Genomic DNA, 13,675 nt, shown 5'->3' with positions numbered 1-13,675 from the left:
CAGCAACCTATCCACATATTTCGAGAGGCTTTCATTCAATGAATCGATGCTGGCGACAATGGGATGACCCTTCACATCTAATAAGGACTTGTGGACCTTGGGCAAGACATGAAATATCGGGATAACCGGATTAGGGCAAATCAAAAATTCGCACTCTGCTTTGTTTAAAACTCTAGTTTCATAACCAAAGTCCACAAGTTCTTGAATTGGTTTTTAAATTTAGCGGTGGGATCTGACTGTAACTTAATATATGTATCATTCTCTCCAAGTTGTCTCAGCACCTCCTTCTCATTTGTCGAGGTGTCCATGACAACCACTGCCCCACCTTTGTCGGCATTTTTGATAACTATCTTTGTTTCGACTAAGGGCAGTGAGTGCCATGGACTCCCCTCGGGTCAGATTTTTTTATCCCTCTCTTTTTTTTTTGTTTTTAGCTGATAATGTTTCTATATCCTTTTGGACAAGTTTTTGAAACAAATCTATATAGTTACTTTTAGATTGTATTGGATAATATTCTGATTTGTTCCTAAAACTTGTATGTGTAACAGCTGGTTCAGAATCTATAGCAAATTCATTCTCTCTCTGTACATCCTGTAATACATGCAGTGTACATAGATCATCAAAATCATGAGAGGAACAATGCAAGTCATTATCTATTGGTATAAAGGAACCGCTATCAATGTTTCCAAGATTTGTATCATCAATGTTATCTACAGTAGGAGTTACAGTGGAATAGTGTTGTCTCAAGGTAAGCAATCTAAAAAATTTATTCAAATCCAAGATGGTGGAAAAAATATCACTATAACCATCTGGTACATAATTCAAACCTCGTGACAAAAGTCTCAGTTCATCTTGTGAGAGTTCATAATTAGACAAATTGATTACATTACCAGAGTCCGAAAAATCTTCACTTCCTCTGTCTTTTTCTCCTTGTATAACAGAGGAATATAGTATAGTAGTATATAATGGGATTCTTCAGAGCTTATCTGTTATGTACTGCGTATCCTGTACTGGAATGGCTGCCCCCATGGCTTCAAGTATAGTAGAGTTACTGAAGCTAAAATTTAAATTTGAGTCTTTTTTTATGGCCAAAACGGTAAAATTAGACGGGGGAATTATTAAAATTAGATTTTTTTTTAGAATTCGATTTCCGAGATTTATCATACATTGGCCCTTTAAGAACTGGAATTCGCCTATTCACCACCTAAAACCTGCCGAATTGCGGTTTTAGTCAATGGGAGACATCCTGGGCTCAATTTGGAGTTGTTTGCAGCCTTCCTGACATTCAAGGTTTTTTCAGAGAAAAAACTTGAATCGAGTTTTTAAAACGCAAATTCAATTCGAGGTTTCGAGGCGATACTAGAGTTTGGAAAATTAGATTTTTTAAATAAATTTAGATTGGTTCAATTTTGAGTTCACAGCAGCTTCAGAAAACTCCCATGAATTTGACCCAATAAATGTGCCCCTAAGACCCATGCTAAAATACAAAAATCTAAACAGGACTATTAATACAGTAAATGTATTCAGTGTATGTGACCTAACCCTCTAATGCACGGTTGTTCCCAAAATGTTTGCCATTTATTCTGGCAAGGTAATAAAATCCTGAAATCACCTCAGAACGCCGCCTCCACCGAGTCCACACAGCTATCAAATGGTAGCTTAAATATGCAGCAAATTCTCGTAATTATCGGTACAGTATACTGGCATAGAGCAGCGGTCCCCAACCCTTTTCACCCGTGAGCCACATTCAAAAAGTTGGGGAGCAACACAAGCATGAAAAGTCCCGGGGGCTATTTGGTAGTAGAAGAAAAGTATTTCACCGGCACAACTTGGGTAATGCTAGCAGCAAAAACCCTTGCTAGTTTATTGTGGATGTAATGTTTTGGGACGTAACCCCTTTGTCAAGCATACCAGATATCAGTGCACATAGAATTTATACGTATAACAATTTAGCATAATTACCCGGCATGATACCACGTGTAAAAATTAATTGTAAAGGCCATAAATAAAATACATATCAAATAATACGAAAACTGTCCATAAATAATCCATATGTCCATCAGGTGAGAATCAGAATATTTAAAAAGTTTGAAGAAAAAATAAAATGTAAGATTAGTTCAAGCGTCCCATTCAATATGATTGCGGATAATAGGTTTCCATTCCAAAATACCTTGTCAACGGTTCAATTAAATAGTAATGAAAGTATTAGTAATACAAAATGGGCTAGTGTCCTGTGCAGTATAAAACAGTGAAAATAAAACATTTCCATTACAGAATGTATCTAAATGTATCATAAAGTAACAATCTTTGCAGAGAACTAAATAGATTTCAAAGTATCCAATTTCAATAGATAAATAGCAATGAAAATTGCTACAAAACAGTATTTTAAAGTCACAAATTAATTGAACTTAAGCTGTAAATTCAATTAATTTGAGTTTTTAACTTGACTCAATTTAGATTCATTCTAAAGGTCATTTCAGACCAATAGTCTATAATATCTGTGGCCAGCAGGAGGCACATTAAACCCAACGTGGAGGCATTAGAACACTTATTAAACATAAATCAGTCTTGGATTGTTAGAGTGGGGGCATTGCATAGTCCATACTCTCCTCTAACTGAAGTAGATAAGTCAGTGGCCAAAAAGGCCGATCTGCTCCAGTCAGCCCAATCTTGTGTATGTCAAATAGACATGGGATAGGAACATTGAAGTGTTGTGAGCACCATGGAATAAAGTTTGGGATTCACCCGTTTGTAGCAGACAAGGTATTGGCTTTCCATTTATTTTTGACTATTTCACTATCGAGTGGCTAGGCCAGAGCCTCTACCCAATTCCCCTATCTGGACTTTAATAAATAGACATGGGATCAGCAGATCAAGAGCACACACAGGGCAGATTTCAGCACAAAGTCACACTTTAGCAATTGTGCAATGAAATCCTTTCCTGCCTTTTCCCCCTCCACTGTAGATGATGCGTATGCTCTGCCCTTACAGCTTCTAAATGCTCATTAGAAATGCTCCATTGACCCTCTTCAATAGAATACAAATAATTATAACATAAGGGTTTCAAAATCAGTGCTTACAATAAACTGTATCCCCACAAAGTAAATGGCTGCATCTACTTGCTGTAGGGGGTGAACAGAAAATTACCCAGCAAGCCACTACTGTCCCCTACCTGATAGCCAAGAAACCATCTATCCACACAAAGACAAAGCTTGTGACTAGGGATGAGTACATTTTTTCACTGTGTTTCGCTGCGGAAATTACGCCCATAGACTTCAATGGGAGAAAAAAAAATGGTATGTGTCAAAAAAAAATTGTCGCCCAGACGTAAAAGCATTTCAGATTAAATTCACCCATCCCTACTTGTGACATCTACTCATTACTGCCCATTCTTGCAGAATGAAAAACACTCACCTGGAATATTTACAATTTTATTGACAGTATTAACCTTTTACCTCTGATCTACTGCAGTTGGGGCAGTTGGGATAAAATTAGTTACAAGTCCAATCGAATCACCAAAAGGAATGAATCACAAAGCATCATGTTATTTTGGAGCATATATACTTGGATCATTTTGGAGCAGCCTGTGAATCATACATTAAAAATTCCTTTATTGAGAGAAGGAAATAGCGCAGGTTTGAGGGCGCAGGGACTGAGAGCACGCATTGCCGGCAGTTGTGCACAACTCAATGCGTGTTCTCAGTCCCTGCTCCTGGGCGCTCACACCGGCGCTATTTCAGATTAGTTTGTTCACCAGCAAATTTGCGCCCATCTCCTTCTCCAGCTCTCTGCAATTTCTTTATTCGTGGGAACCGAAATTCGCCTATAGGATTCCGTGCTTGGGAATACAATACATAAGCGCTGTGAACGATTCTTCTCTGGAGTCTGGAGCAATGGAAATCCAGGAATGGGTTAGGTGGATTCAACAAAAAAACTATTGACTGAATGTCTGATGCTGGCTGCAAAGTTTAGTGAAGTGAAAAAGTTGATGGTTTGGGCCCTGGTTACAGTCATAGCAATGCACAGTGTACAAATATCAAGTTTCAAAAATTATACTCCAAAGAGTTCCATTCAGAGATAAAAATCAATATTTTTATTACATACAAAATTTAAAAAAAGTAGGCATACAGACCCATTGATGTTCCGCCTTACGCATTTCATACCAACTGGTACTTAAAGGGATACTGTCATGGGAAAAAACATTTTTTTTCAAAATGAATCAGTTAATAGTGCTGCTCCAGCAGAATTTTGCGCTGAAATCCATTTCTCAAAAGAGCAAACAGATTTTTTTATATTTAATTTTGAATCTGAGATGGGGCTAGACATACTGTCAATTTCCCAGCTGCCCCAAGTCATGTGACTTGTGCTCTGATAAACTTCAATCCCTCTTTACTGCTGTACTGCAAGTTGGAGTGATATCACCCCCTCCCTTTTCCCCCCCAGCAGCCAAACAAAAGAACAATGGGAAGGTAACCAGATAGCATCTCCCTAGCACAAGATAACAGCTGCCTGGTAGATCTAAGAACAGCACTCAATAGTAAAAACCCATGTCCCACTGAGACACATTCAGTTACATTGAGAAGGAAAAACAGCAGCCTGCCAGAAAGCATTTCTCTCCTAAAGTGCAGGCGCAAGTCACATGACTGGGGCAGCTGGGAAATTGACAAAATGTCTAGCACCATGTCAGATTTCAAAATTGAAAATAAAAAAAAATCTGTTTGCTCTTTTGAGAAATGGATTTCCGTGTAGAAGTCTGCTGGAGTAGCACTATTTACTGATGCATTATGAAAAAAAACATGTTTTCCGATGACAGGATCCCTTTAATCATAGGGACTTCATGTGAGTTTTTTAAAATTGCCATAAACTCCAATGTACTCGAAAATCTTTGATAGAATTGACCAGAAAACTTGAATCGAATTAGAATTTAAAAAACTCGATTCAAGTTTTTTTCTCTGAAAAAACTAAATGTGAGTGGCTGCAGACAACTCCAAATTGGTCCCTGGACGTCTCCCATTGACTTAATCAGCAAGGTGGCAGGTTTTAGGTGGCGAATAGTCGAATTTGAGTTATTAAAGGCGCAGAGTATGATAAATCTAGAAAATTTTTAATTTTAAAAGAAAACTTTAAAAAAAGTTTTAAAAAAAAACTAATTCAGAATTTCAATTTGACCCTTGATAAATCTGCCCCATAGAGATATAGTGTAGCTAGTTTTGCTGTAAACACAGCCTTCATAGTAGCACTCCTCATGATGCAACTACATGCAATTTACATGTGATCCGAAAACACAATCAGGATCATCCAAGCAAAACATCAAATCAGATCTGATCAGTAGCACATAAGAAATGCATGATAATGCAGCTCTATATAGGCAACCAGGGATGAAAGTGAAAGGAAAAGACTAAAGCAACATACTCCTTTCAGTCAGGCTGAGCAGGAGAAATTGCAAGAAAAACATAAGGACAACTATAAACATACAGACTCTGCTAGAACCGCAATAAAAAGATTAAAGGGAAGCTGACACCAAAAAAACTTCAAAAAATGATTCTTCATTTGAAGTTACCTATATGTCATGCTGACTGTTTTCTCCTTAAAGCTTTCTTTCACTTAATAAACTCAGTTCTGCATCCGACTGTGGCAGCCAGACTCCTGCTTCCTGTCAGAATGTGAGCTCGATGATGTCACAAAGGGGGCGGAGCTTCCTCCTCCTCTCCGCTATATCTCTCTGGCGTCTGTGAACCAGGTGTGCTTTAGTAACTGATTTGCTAAGTACTGTAACTTGGTCATCATTTATATAGTTTCTTTATTATTATATAATGAAGTATAAATGCATATTCATTCTCTTTCTCACAGTGTCACACTGTTTCGGTGACTTGCGGCTGCCGCTGCGGAACTGTTATGTCCTCCTCCTCCTGGGGCTTCTCCGATCCAGCCGGCAAGACTGTGGCAGCAGCTGAGGCCAAACACAGGCCCCTGTCCTGGAGTCGGAAGGGCTCTCCTCCTGACGGGCGAGTGTTGGCGCAGAGAAGATGCGCACGGAACTAGCACGTCTCTTAGCGCCGAAGACAGTCTGCTCGCCGGGCCTTGATACATCACGCGGTGCACTGGGTGGAGGGCGGATAGATTTGGTGACGTCATTTGCGCGCTGATGTAACAGCCGGTATGAGAAGAGAAGTCCCACATCTGTAGTTCGCACACTATTTCCATCTCGGGCTGTTTGCTGTCCTTATCATTTGAACACAGTATTCTTAGATCCTCTACCCAGTGCACCGCGGGATGTATCAAGGCCCAGCGAGCAGACTGTCTTCGGCGCTAAGAGACGTGCTAGTTCCGTGCGCATCTTCTCTGCGCCAACACTCGCCCGTCAGGAGGAGAGCCCCAGGAGGAGGAGGACATAACAGTTCCGCAGCGGCAGCCGCAAGTCACCGAAACAGTGTGACACTGTGAGAAAGAGAATGAATATGCATTTATACTTCATTATATAATAATAAAGAAACTATATAAATGATGACCAAGTTACAGTACTTAGCAAATCAGTTACTAAAGCACACCTGGTTCACAGACGCCAGAGAGATATAGCGGAGAGGAGGAGGAAGCTCCGCCCCCTTTGTGACATCATCGAGCTCACATTCTGACAGGAAGCAGGAGTCTGGCTGCCACAGTCGGCCACAGTCGGATGCAGAACTGGGTTTATTAAGTGAAAGAAAGCTTTAAGGAGAAAACAGTCAGCATGACATATAGGTAACTTCAAATGAAGAATCATTTTTTTTTAAAAGAAGTTTTTTTGGTGTCAGCTTCCCTTTAAAAAAAAAATAGAGAGCTTTAGGATCCTCAGCACAGTAGGGCATACTTACAAATGCTGGGGAAATGAGCAACAGAGCAGTAACTGCAACATCCAGACACTTACTTTCAAATTTTTTTTTGCAACAGACTGATGAAAGCAAACTGCTGATTCGTTGCCATGGTTTTGTGCCCTGGTGCAAAAGTGCCAAGTGTCTATAAATAAGCCCCAATATAGCAACCTAAATGGCCATGAACTAAAATGAACAAGATTAAAGGCAGCCATAAATACAGAGACCTGCGAAGTCGCCAAACTAGCAGATCTCTCCCCGGTAACCCACCTCAAGGAGGCAAATATTGGGCCGACAATCGGATCACAAGCAGAATACAGTCGGAACTGACACGTCCCTTGATCCAAAATGATTTTTAAACCTGCCCCATCGAGGCCAGATATTAATCAGCGATGCCCCATACACTGCCCAATAAGATGCTGACTTAATCAGTCGGCGACTTATATCGCCCAGTGTATGGGGGCCTTAAAGGGGTGGTTCACCTTTTAGTTAATTTCTAGTATGTTATAGAATGGCCAAATCTAAGCAAATTTTCAATACATGGTTGCTAAGGTAATTTGGACTCTAGCAACCAGACTGCTGAAACTGCAAACTGGAGAGCTACAGTAATGGATAACACTCAAAATGGGGCAAACAAATCATACCATCACTATTTAAAAGGGATCTCCACTCACAAAACTTTTTTGCATGATTAATTAAAATGTAAAGGTAAGCGACTTACCAATATATGTGAATGAGTTTAACTGTATTTCTAACTGTAATTGCTAATGAAAGCATTATGTGTATGTCACAGTCTGTTTTCTAGTTCTGGATCGTGAAATAATGGAGGAGTAATTTTCCTTCCCGTCTGTTAATCAGCTGGGCTTCAGGAGTGAAAATAAACATTGCAGCCAGTATAAACTGCCAGACAGATCCTGCTTTCAACAGTAATTAAACTTACAAAAACTTTAAAAAGGAAGGTATACCCCCATTTTCTACATCTGTTCTAGAACGGCTCACGTACTTTTTTTGCCTGTTCTTTAAAGAAAGGTCTATGGTTTTTGATATGTATTGCTCTGAATGGGGCAAAAAGTAACTTAGAGATACTGACATCAGAAAATAACTTTTTTTATATCTATAATATTGTCTTTGCATACTATTTATAATTTTGCTATATAAGTATTTGCCAGATGCTTTTACATTACCTTTCTTACCCCCATGTTCCTCTATGAGGGGGCTGCCATATTGTGCAGCAGGAGTCTGTTAGCATATAGATCTACATCATAGGAAGCATGAATTCTTTGAATTAGGGGACAAGCTTACTGCTTTCCACGGTGGGTGCTAATGCCCCCAGACCTTCAGCAAAGGGGAGCAACACCCGAAACACCAGAGTCAATCAATCAGTAGAATCCAGGAGCCCAAATTTTAAATAATCCAAAATCTTTATTTTACATTATGTATAAAAGATACGCGTTTTTGTCCCCCATGGACACTTAATGATAGGCTAACTTACTTATGATACATACACAATATGTAAACAGAAAAATTTTTTAGCCAGAGTTACAATTAACCAACAGATATCTGTATGTCATTGCCTCTAGTGGTTCGTTTATAAAATACACTATATATTGTTAAACTGTTTAAGGTACAACAAAACATTTCAACAATAGCACAAAGTACAAAATATCAGAATTGTTTAGTAGATATAGTTTCGTGAGGAGTCTGTTAGCATTAGAAAATATAACGGAAAAATTGAGAAGGGACAGTCAGGTTGGAAAAACAGTCAGGTTTAAGGAACGTCAAGTAACAATTACTTACAAAAGCAGAACGATCAACACGACCTATAGGTAACCTTGAATATAGATTAATATTTTGAAAAGAAAATTTTTAGTGTCAGTATTACTTTAAGCCACATTTTAGTTCATGCCCCCAAAGAGCTAAGTCATGCAAACCATCAGCCTACTGAGAAGTCTATGTACAATGATCTGCTTGGACTGCGAATGTTTGGCTTTGCTCTTTGGGAACAGGATGTAGAATGCAGCTTTAGTTTCACTTTCAAATGTTGCCCTGTTTAGTGCAAGAACAAATAACACATATTTCCTAATTAAAACAACAGGATAAAGAATGTTCCGTAGAGACTCTACTTGGTGAAAAGGAGAGCATACCGTCCCTTTCATGTGCATTTCCTTTTATTATAAACCCTTACGTTACCCACTATTTTTGTCTGACATCCTACTAAAAAGAACACAGCTGTGTTTTAACTGAAGCAAAAAAAAGCATCTAGAAATCCTACTATAAATTAAGACAACAGTGCAAGTGTCAGGAAAGCAATCAAAGAAAACTGGAAGATAGGCTGTGCAGCTATGTGGATACTTTTCAGATAAAATTAGCAATGATTGAAACAAACACAATGTGCCTGCTTTCCTGTTAAACAACTCCACATTATTATTTGTGTTACCATTATGCAGAAGGCATAGACAACTGCAGTTTTGAGTATGTACACAAATATATTATATACTTTGCTTTAGAGCAGTAAGGCTGGGAAAAATAAAAAAAAACATCAAATAGGTTTAATCTTTAAAAGCCCTAAGACAAAACTTTTCACTGCCCCACTGTAATATATGCACTCTTAATAAGCTTTTATAAAGTGAAAGGGCAGGCACAATCTATTAACATCTATACAAATAATACCCCACTGCCAATGCACTGGACAGACAGAAACATAAACAATCCAATATTGTGATGTGAGTTGCCCTTTAAGAGCGGTAACGTATTTGTACACACTCACAACACTTCTGGTTCCTGTTTACTCAAGTTGCGTAAAGTCACAATACAAGCGCACGGAAACACTCCGCATAACAAGCCTCGGATCACAGGCTTAAGTTACCCAAACAACGTAACCTAACCCCCGCCTACTCGAACAAGCTTTACGTTTATTACGTAGCGCTGCCCGCCCATTTCACATGATCTGTATTGGGTCAGAGCCTTGGCAGATACAAACGCCTCGAAAAGGAGGGGCCCATAAAGGGTTTGATCTGTGTAATGTCTGTAGCGTATAACACAAAAAATTGATGGAACCCGTTTGCTTCACGTAGAACGGGCGCAGTGTGTAAATCAGCAACGGACGACAAAGCATAGAATAAGCTATACGTACCTCTCTACATAAAACAGATGACAGGCTTACCCCTTCCCAAATACATTATTCTCCAACTCTTGCCAACCAACTGGCACAACCAGGATATCAGAACGCAAGCAGCTGGGGGTGGGTTCCCGCCTTTACGTATTTAGCGTAACCCCGCTTTAGCCAACCAAACGTTACGTAAACAACGTAAACATTTCAGTCAATGCTAATACAGCAACAAAAGGAAACCGTAACGCAAACAGAGTAGCCTCAGCAGGCAAATTCGGAAACTCCTCCCACCTTGTTCCTTTAGTTACGCAATGCGGGCCCAACGAAGCCCATGTTCGAGTATGTAGATGGAAAAATAGGCGGGCAGCGGCCCTGAGCTCACCTGTAAGGGCCCCTCCGGGCAGCGAGAGATCTGGCCGCTGTCAGTGCTTATACAGCCAACGATAACGGTGCGATCCCTGCCCGGGACTAATGGAGACTCACCGAGCGCTCGTTCCCAGGGCTCCTTCCTCGCTCAGCGCCAGCGCCGCCGCTACGTACCGTGATGTCATGCGCATAGGCTACACCCAACTTCTCTTTCCCTCCTCTCACACTTGCGCCGCAACGTAAAGCGTATCCTTCACGGGGGTGAGTACGTGATTCTGACCGGGGGCAGAATGGGGAGATGTCTTTGGTTGCACGGGGCAAATTGCAACCCTCAAATGGATTCTGTCATGATTTTTATGGTGTAGTTTTTATTTCTAAATGACACTTACACTGCAAATAATTCAATCTACATTATAAAATTTCATTGCTGAACCAACAAGTGTATTTTTTTCTTATTTGTATTATTGATGTATAGGCAGCCAACAAATTGTAGAAATCAGGTAGAAAAGATTTATTGTGTTCTCCGCCTTACGCGTTTCGTGTTACAAACACAATCATCGGCTAGTCCTACTCAATGTAACTGAATCTGTCTCGGTGGTACCTGGAGTTCAGTATTGAGTGATGTTCTTTTCCTGTTCCTTCCACATGGCAGTGGGCATACTATGGGTTAATCCCCCCTGCCACGTGATTGGATAGGTATTCTTCTATAAAAAGCTTACTTCCTGCCCTGGCCGCCATCTTTTTTTCCTCCTATCTCTCTTCTGCTGAAGCTCCTGAACCGAGGCTTGAGTCCTTGTGAGAGCTCTTGGAGAAGCCAACGGGCTTATGGCCCAAGTGTGCCTCCAGTGCAGTCAGATGCAATGCCGTGTACTCGGCACATGCGCAATAAGACGCTGATGTTCCCACTTCCAACTTGTGGCAGAGATTTTGTGCCGGCATGCAGACGCGGGTGCGATGGATTGAAGGTAGGGTTGCCACCTTTTTAAAATTTATTTACCGGCTGGTGGGGGGCGGGAACACAAAGGGGCGGACTGTGACGTCATAATGGGCGGGGCCGCACCACAGACACTAAAAGAACCACAAAGAAAAGCTAAGTTCAAGGGTATTGGGGGCAGGCCGAGGGCTCTTTTTAATTGTATTACAAATTTACTGGCAGCTGCATTGCCGGTAAATTTATAATACCGGCCTTGGCAGGTATTTTACCGGCTAGGCCGGTAAAATACCGGCCAGGTGGCAACCATAATTGAAGGGGGCACGCTGAATGAAAGCTGAGGCACACTGCGAATTGATGCAGATATATCAGAATAGATGCAGAAGTTACGCGGTTGGGCATGAAAATTTAAATGGTGACATTTTCCCCCTAAAGCTGCCAGATTGGTAAGACAAACTGTTTGCCTGCAGTTCAGAGAGTACAATAGTAAGTACACCTCTGCTTGTTACGTCAGTCCACAATGTATGAGTGGACACCCTGGATACATATGTTCCTCTCTTCCAGGTAGAGTTGCCACCCGGCCGATATTTTACCGGCCTAGCCGGTAAAACACCTGCCGGGGCCGGTATTACAAATTTACCGGCAATGCAGTTGCCGGTAATTTGTAATACCCTTTAAAAAAAAGCCCCTGGCCTGCCCCCAATTCGCACAGAACTTACCTTTTTCCCAGCGCTGTGGACATCTCTGCGATGTTGTTCTGCCCCTTTTGCGGCACGCCACGTAGCAACGCCCCCTTTTCCCATCACGGACCACCCCTTTTGGTGCCCGCCCCCCAATGGCTGGTAATATTTTTTAGTAAAGGTGGCAACCCTACTTCCAGGGTCAGCCTAAAGAGGCATCTATGAGTTCCAGACACTCTCATTTGGGCTCAAAGGAGTTAGTTATTATGAGAGGCGAAAAAAAAGGATGTTGTTTTCACTCAAGCAAGCAGGGAATAAACATATGCCTAGGAACTGAGTTAACTGTTTCTTTTTTCTACAGGAGTTCTTTGGGGGAAGGTCATAGAAGGAAAATCAAACAGGAAAGAATATGTATCCTGCAATGATCCAGCCTTGCCAGTTAGAAACTCCTGCGCTAAATGCCTACAAGATTCAGCAGAGTATTCCGATCAAATTAAGGAATTCATGACCTGGATGAAAGAATCCTTTAACAAATCCATGGCAGATATGGTAACACAAGTCACAGACCATGTGTTAAAAATTATCGATCGCCACCTAAGGGGAACTGAACCCTTGGCCCAAGGGACTATAACTAGATCCAGTCCAGAATACCCAGGTAATAGTTTGGACTCTGAGGGTAAATTGTGCTCAAACAGCTCCACCACAAAGGATTTATCCTTCAATCTGGACCTGGTAGAAACTTTTTAATATTGGCCTTACGAAAAACCTTGGATCTGGAAAAAAGAAAAGATTCAGTCCCCCACATGAAGTTATCAGGAAATGGTAGATTCAGAATGGGAAAGTCCGGACTAGAAACTTTGTTATATCCAGAGGGTTCAAGAGAATGTTGCCCTTTTTAACCAGACCAGTCCAAGACTTGGGATTTCACTCCTAAAGTAGACGCAGCAATCACTAGAGTGGCCAGGAGAACCACGCTCCCAGTGGATGAAGGAGTATCACTATGAGAGCCGATGGAGAGAAGGCAGGATGCCTCATTAAAAAGAGCCTACGTGGCTGGAGAAACTAGCTGCAATAGCCATCACCTCTGTCACCAAAGCCAACAATATCTGGCTACAAGAACTTGAGGAAACCATCAAAAGAGGTGAGGACAGAGGCAAACTCACCCACATGTTACAAGACACAAAGGTGGCCAATGACTTCGTAGCAAAAGCCTCTATCGATATTGTTAAAGATGTCAAACAATATAAACCAGGCAGACCATTTTCCAGGCAGCGGAAACCAAAAGACCAGTCCTTTCCTGGTAAGGGAGTACAAGAACAAGAGAAAAGAGCATGAAGGTTTGGAGGCCCTCTGTCCATTGTAGGAGGCAGAATATCTCTTTTTCAGACAGAGTGGGCTCGAGACACGTGGTTGATGGACATCATATCTAAATGATACAAACTGGAACTATGGAAAACCCCACCCACGCATTTTATTTCCTCAGACAGACCAAGATCTCCAGAAGGCTAACCAAGGTTATACAAGACCAATTAAAGAAAATAATTATCTTGTCATTCCCCCGAGACCAGAGACACAGAGGTTTGTACTCTCACCTTTTTCTTCGAAGAAAACAAACAGAGAATTCAAAGTAATCCTGAACTTGCAGAAGCTCAACGACAACCTTGTCAATCTCACAGTGAATAGAACAAGGGGATTGGCTAGTGAAGCTAGACTTGAAAGACACCTACCTGCATATTCCAAT

The 13,675-nt window shown here is 41.0% G+C and overlaps 1 protein-coding gene across 7 annotated transcripts in view; it reads right to left on the bottom strand.

The window, feature by feature from the left end:
• The window catches only part of brd4.S (bromodomain containing 4 S homeolog), a 70,948-nt gene extending 60,385 nt beyond the window's left edge, over positions 1–10,563 (bottom strand). For 2 of the 7 annotated variants that reach the window (XM_041587607.1, XM_018254234.2), the window contains exon 1: positions 10,441–10,562. In XM_041587607.1, coding sequence (XP_041443541.1) covers positions 10,441–10,514 — 74 coding nt within the window. In that variant the 5' untranslated portion in view covers positions 10,515–10,562. 7 annotated transcript variants of the gene reach the window in all.
• Between the last annotated feature and the right edge of the window lie 3,112 nt (positions 10,564–13,675).

The sequence above is a fragment of the Xenopus laevis genome, chromosome 3S, assembly GCF_017654675.1.
Source record: "Xenopus laevis strain J_2021 chromosome 3S, Xenopus_laevis_v10.1, whole genome shotgun sequence".
Classification (NCBI taxonomy): domain Eukaryota; kingdom Metazoa; phylum Chordata; class Amphibia; order Anura; family Pipidae; genus Xenopus; species Xenopus laevis.
The sequence above is the reverse complement of the archived record's forward strand: the minus strand, read 5'-3'. Positions and strand labels throughout refer to the sequence as shown.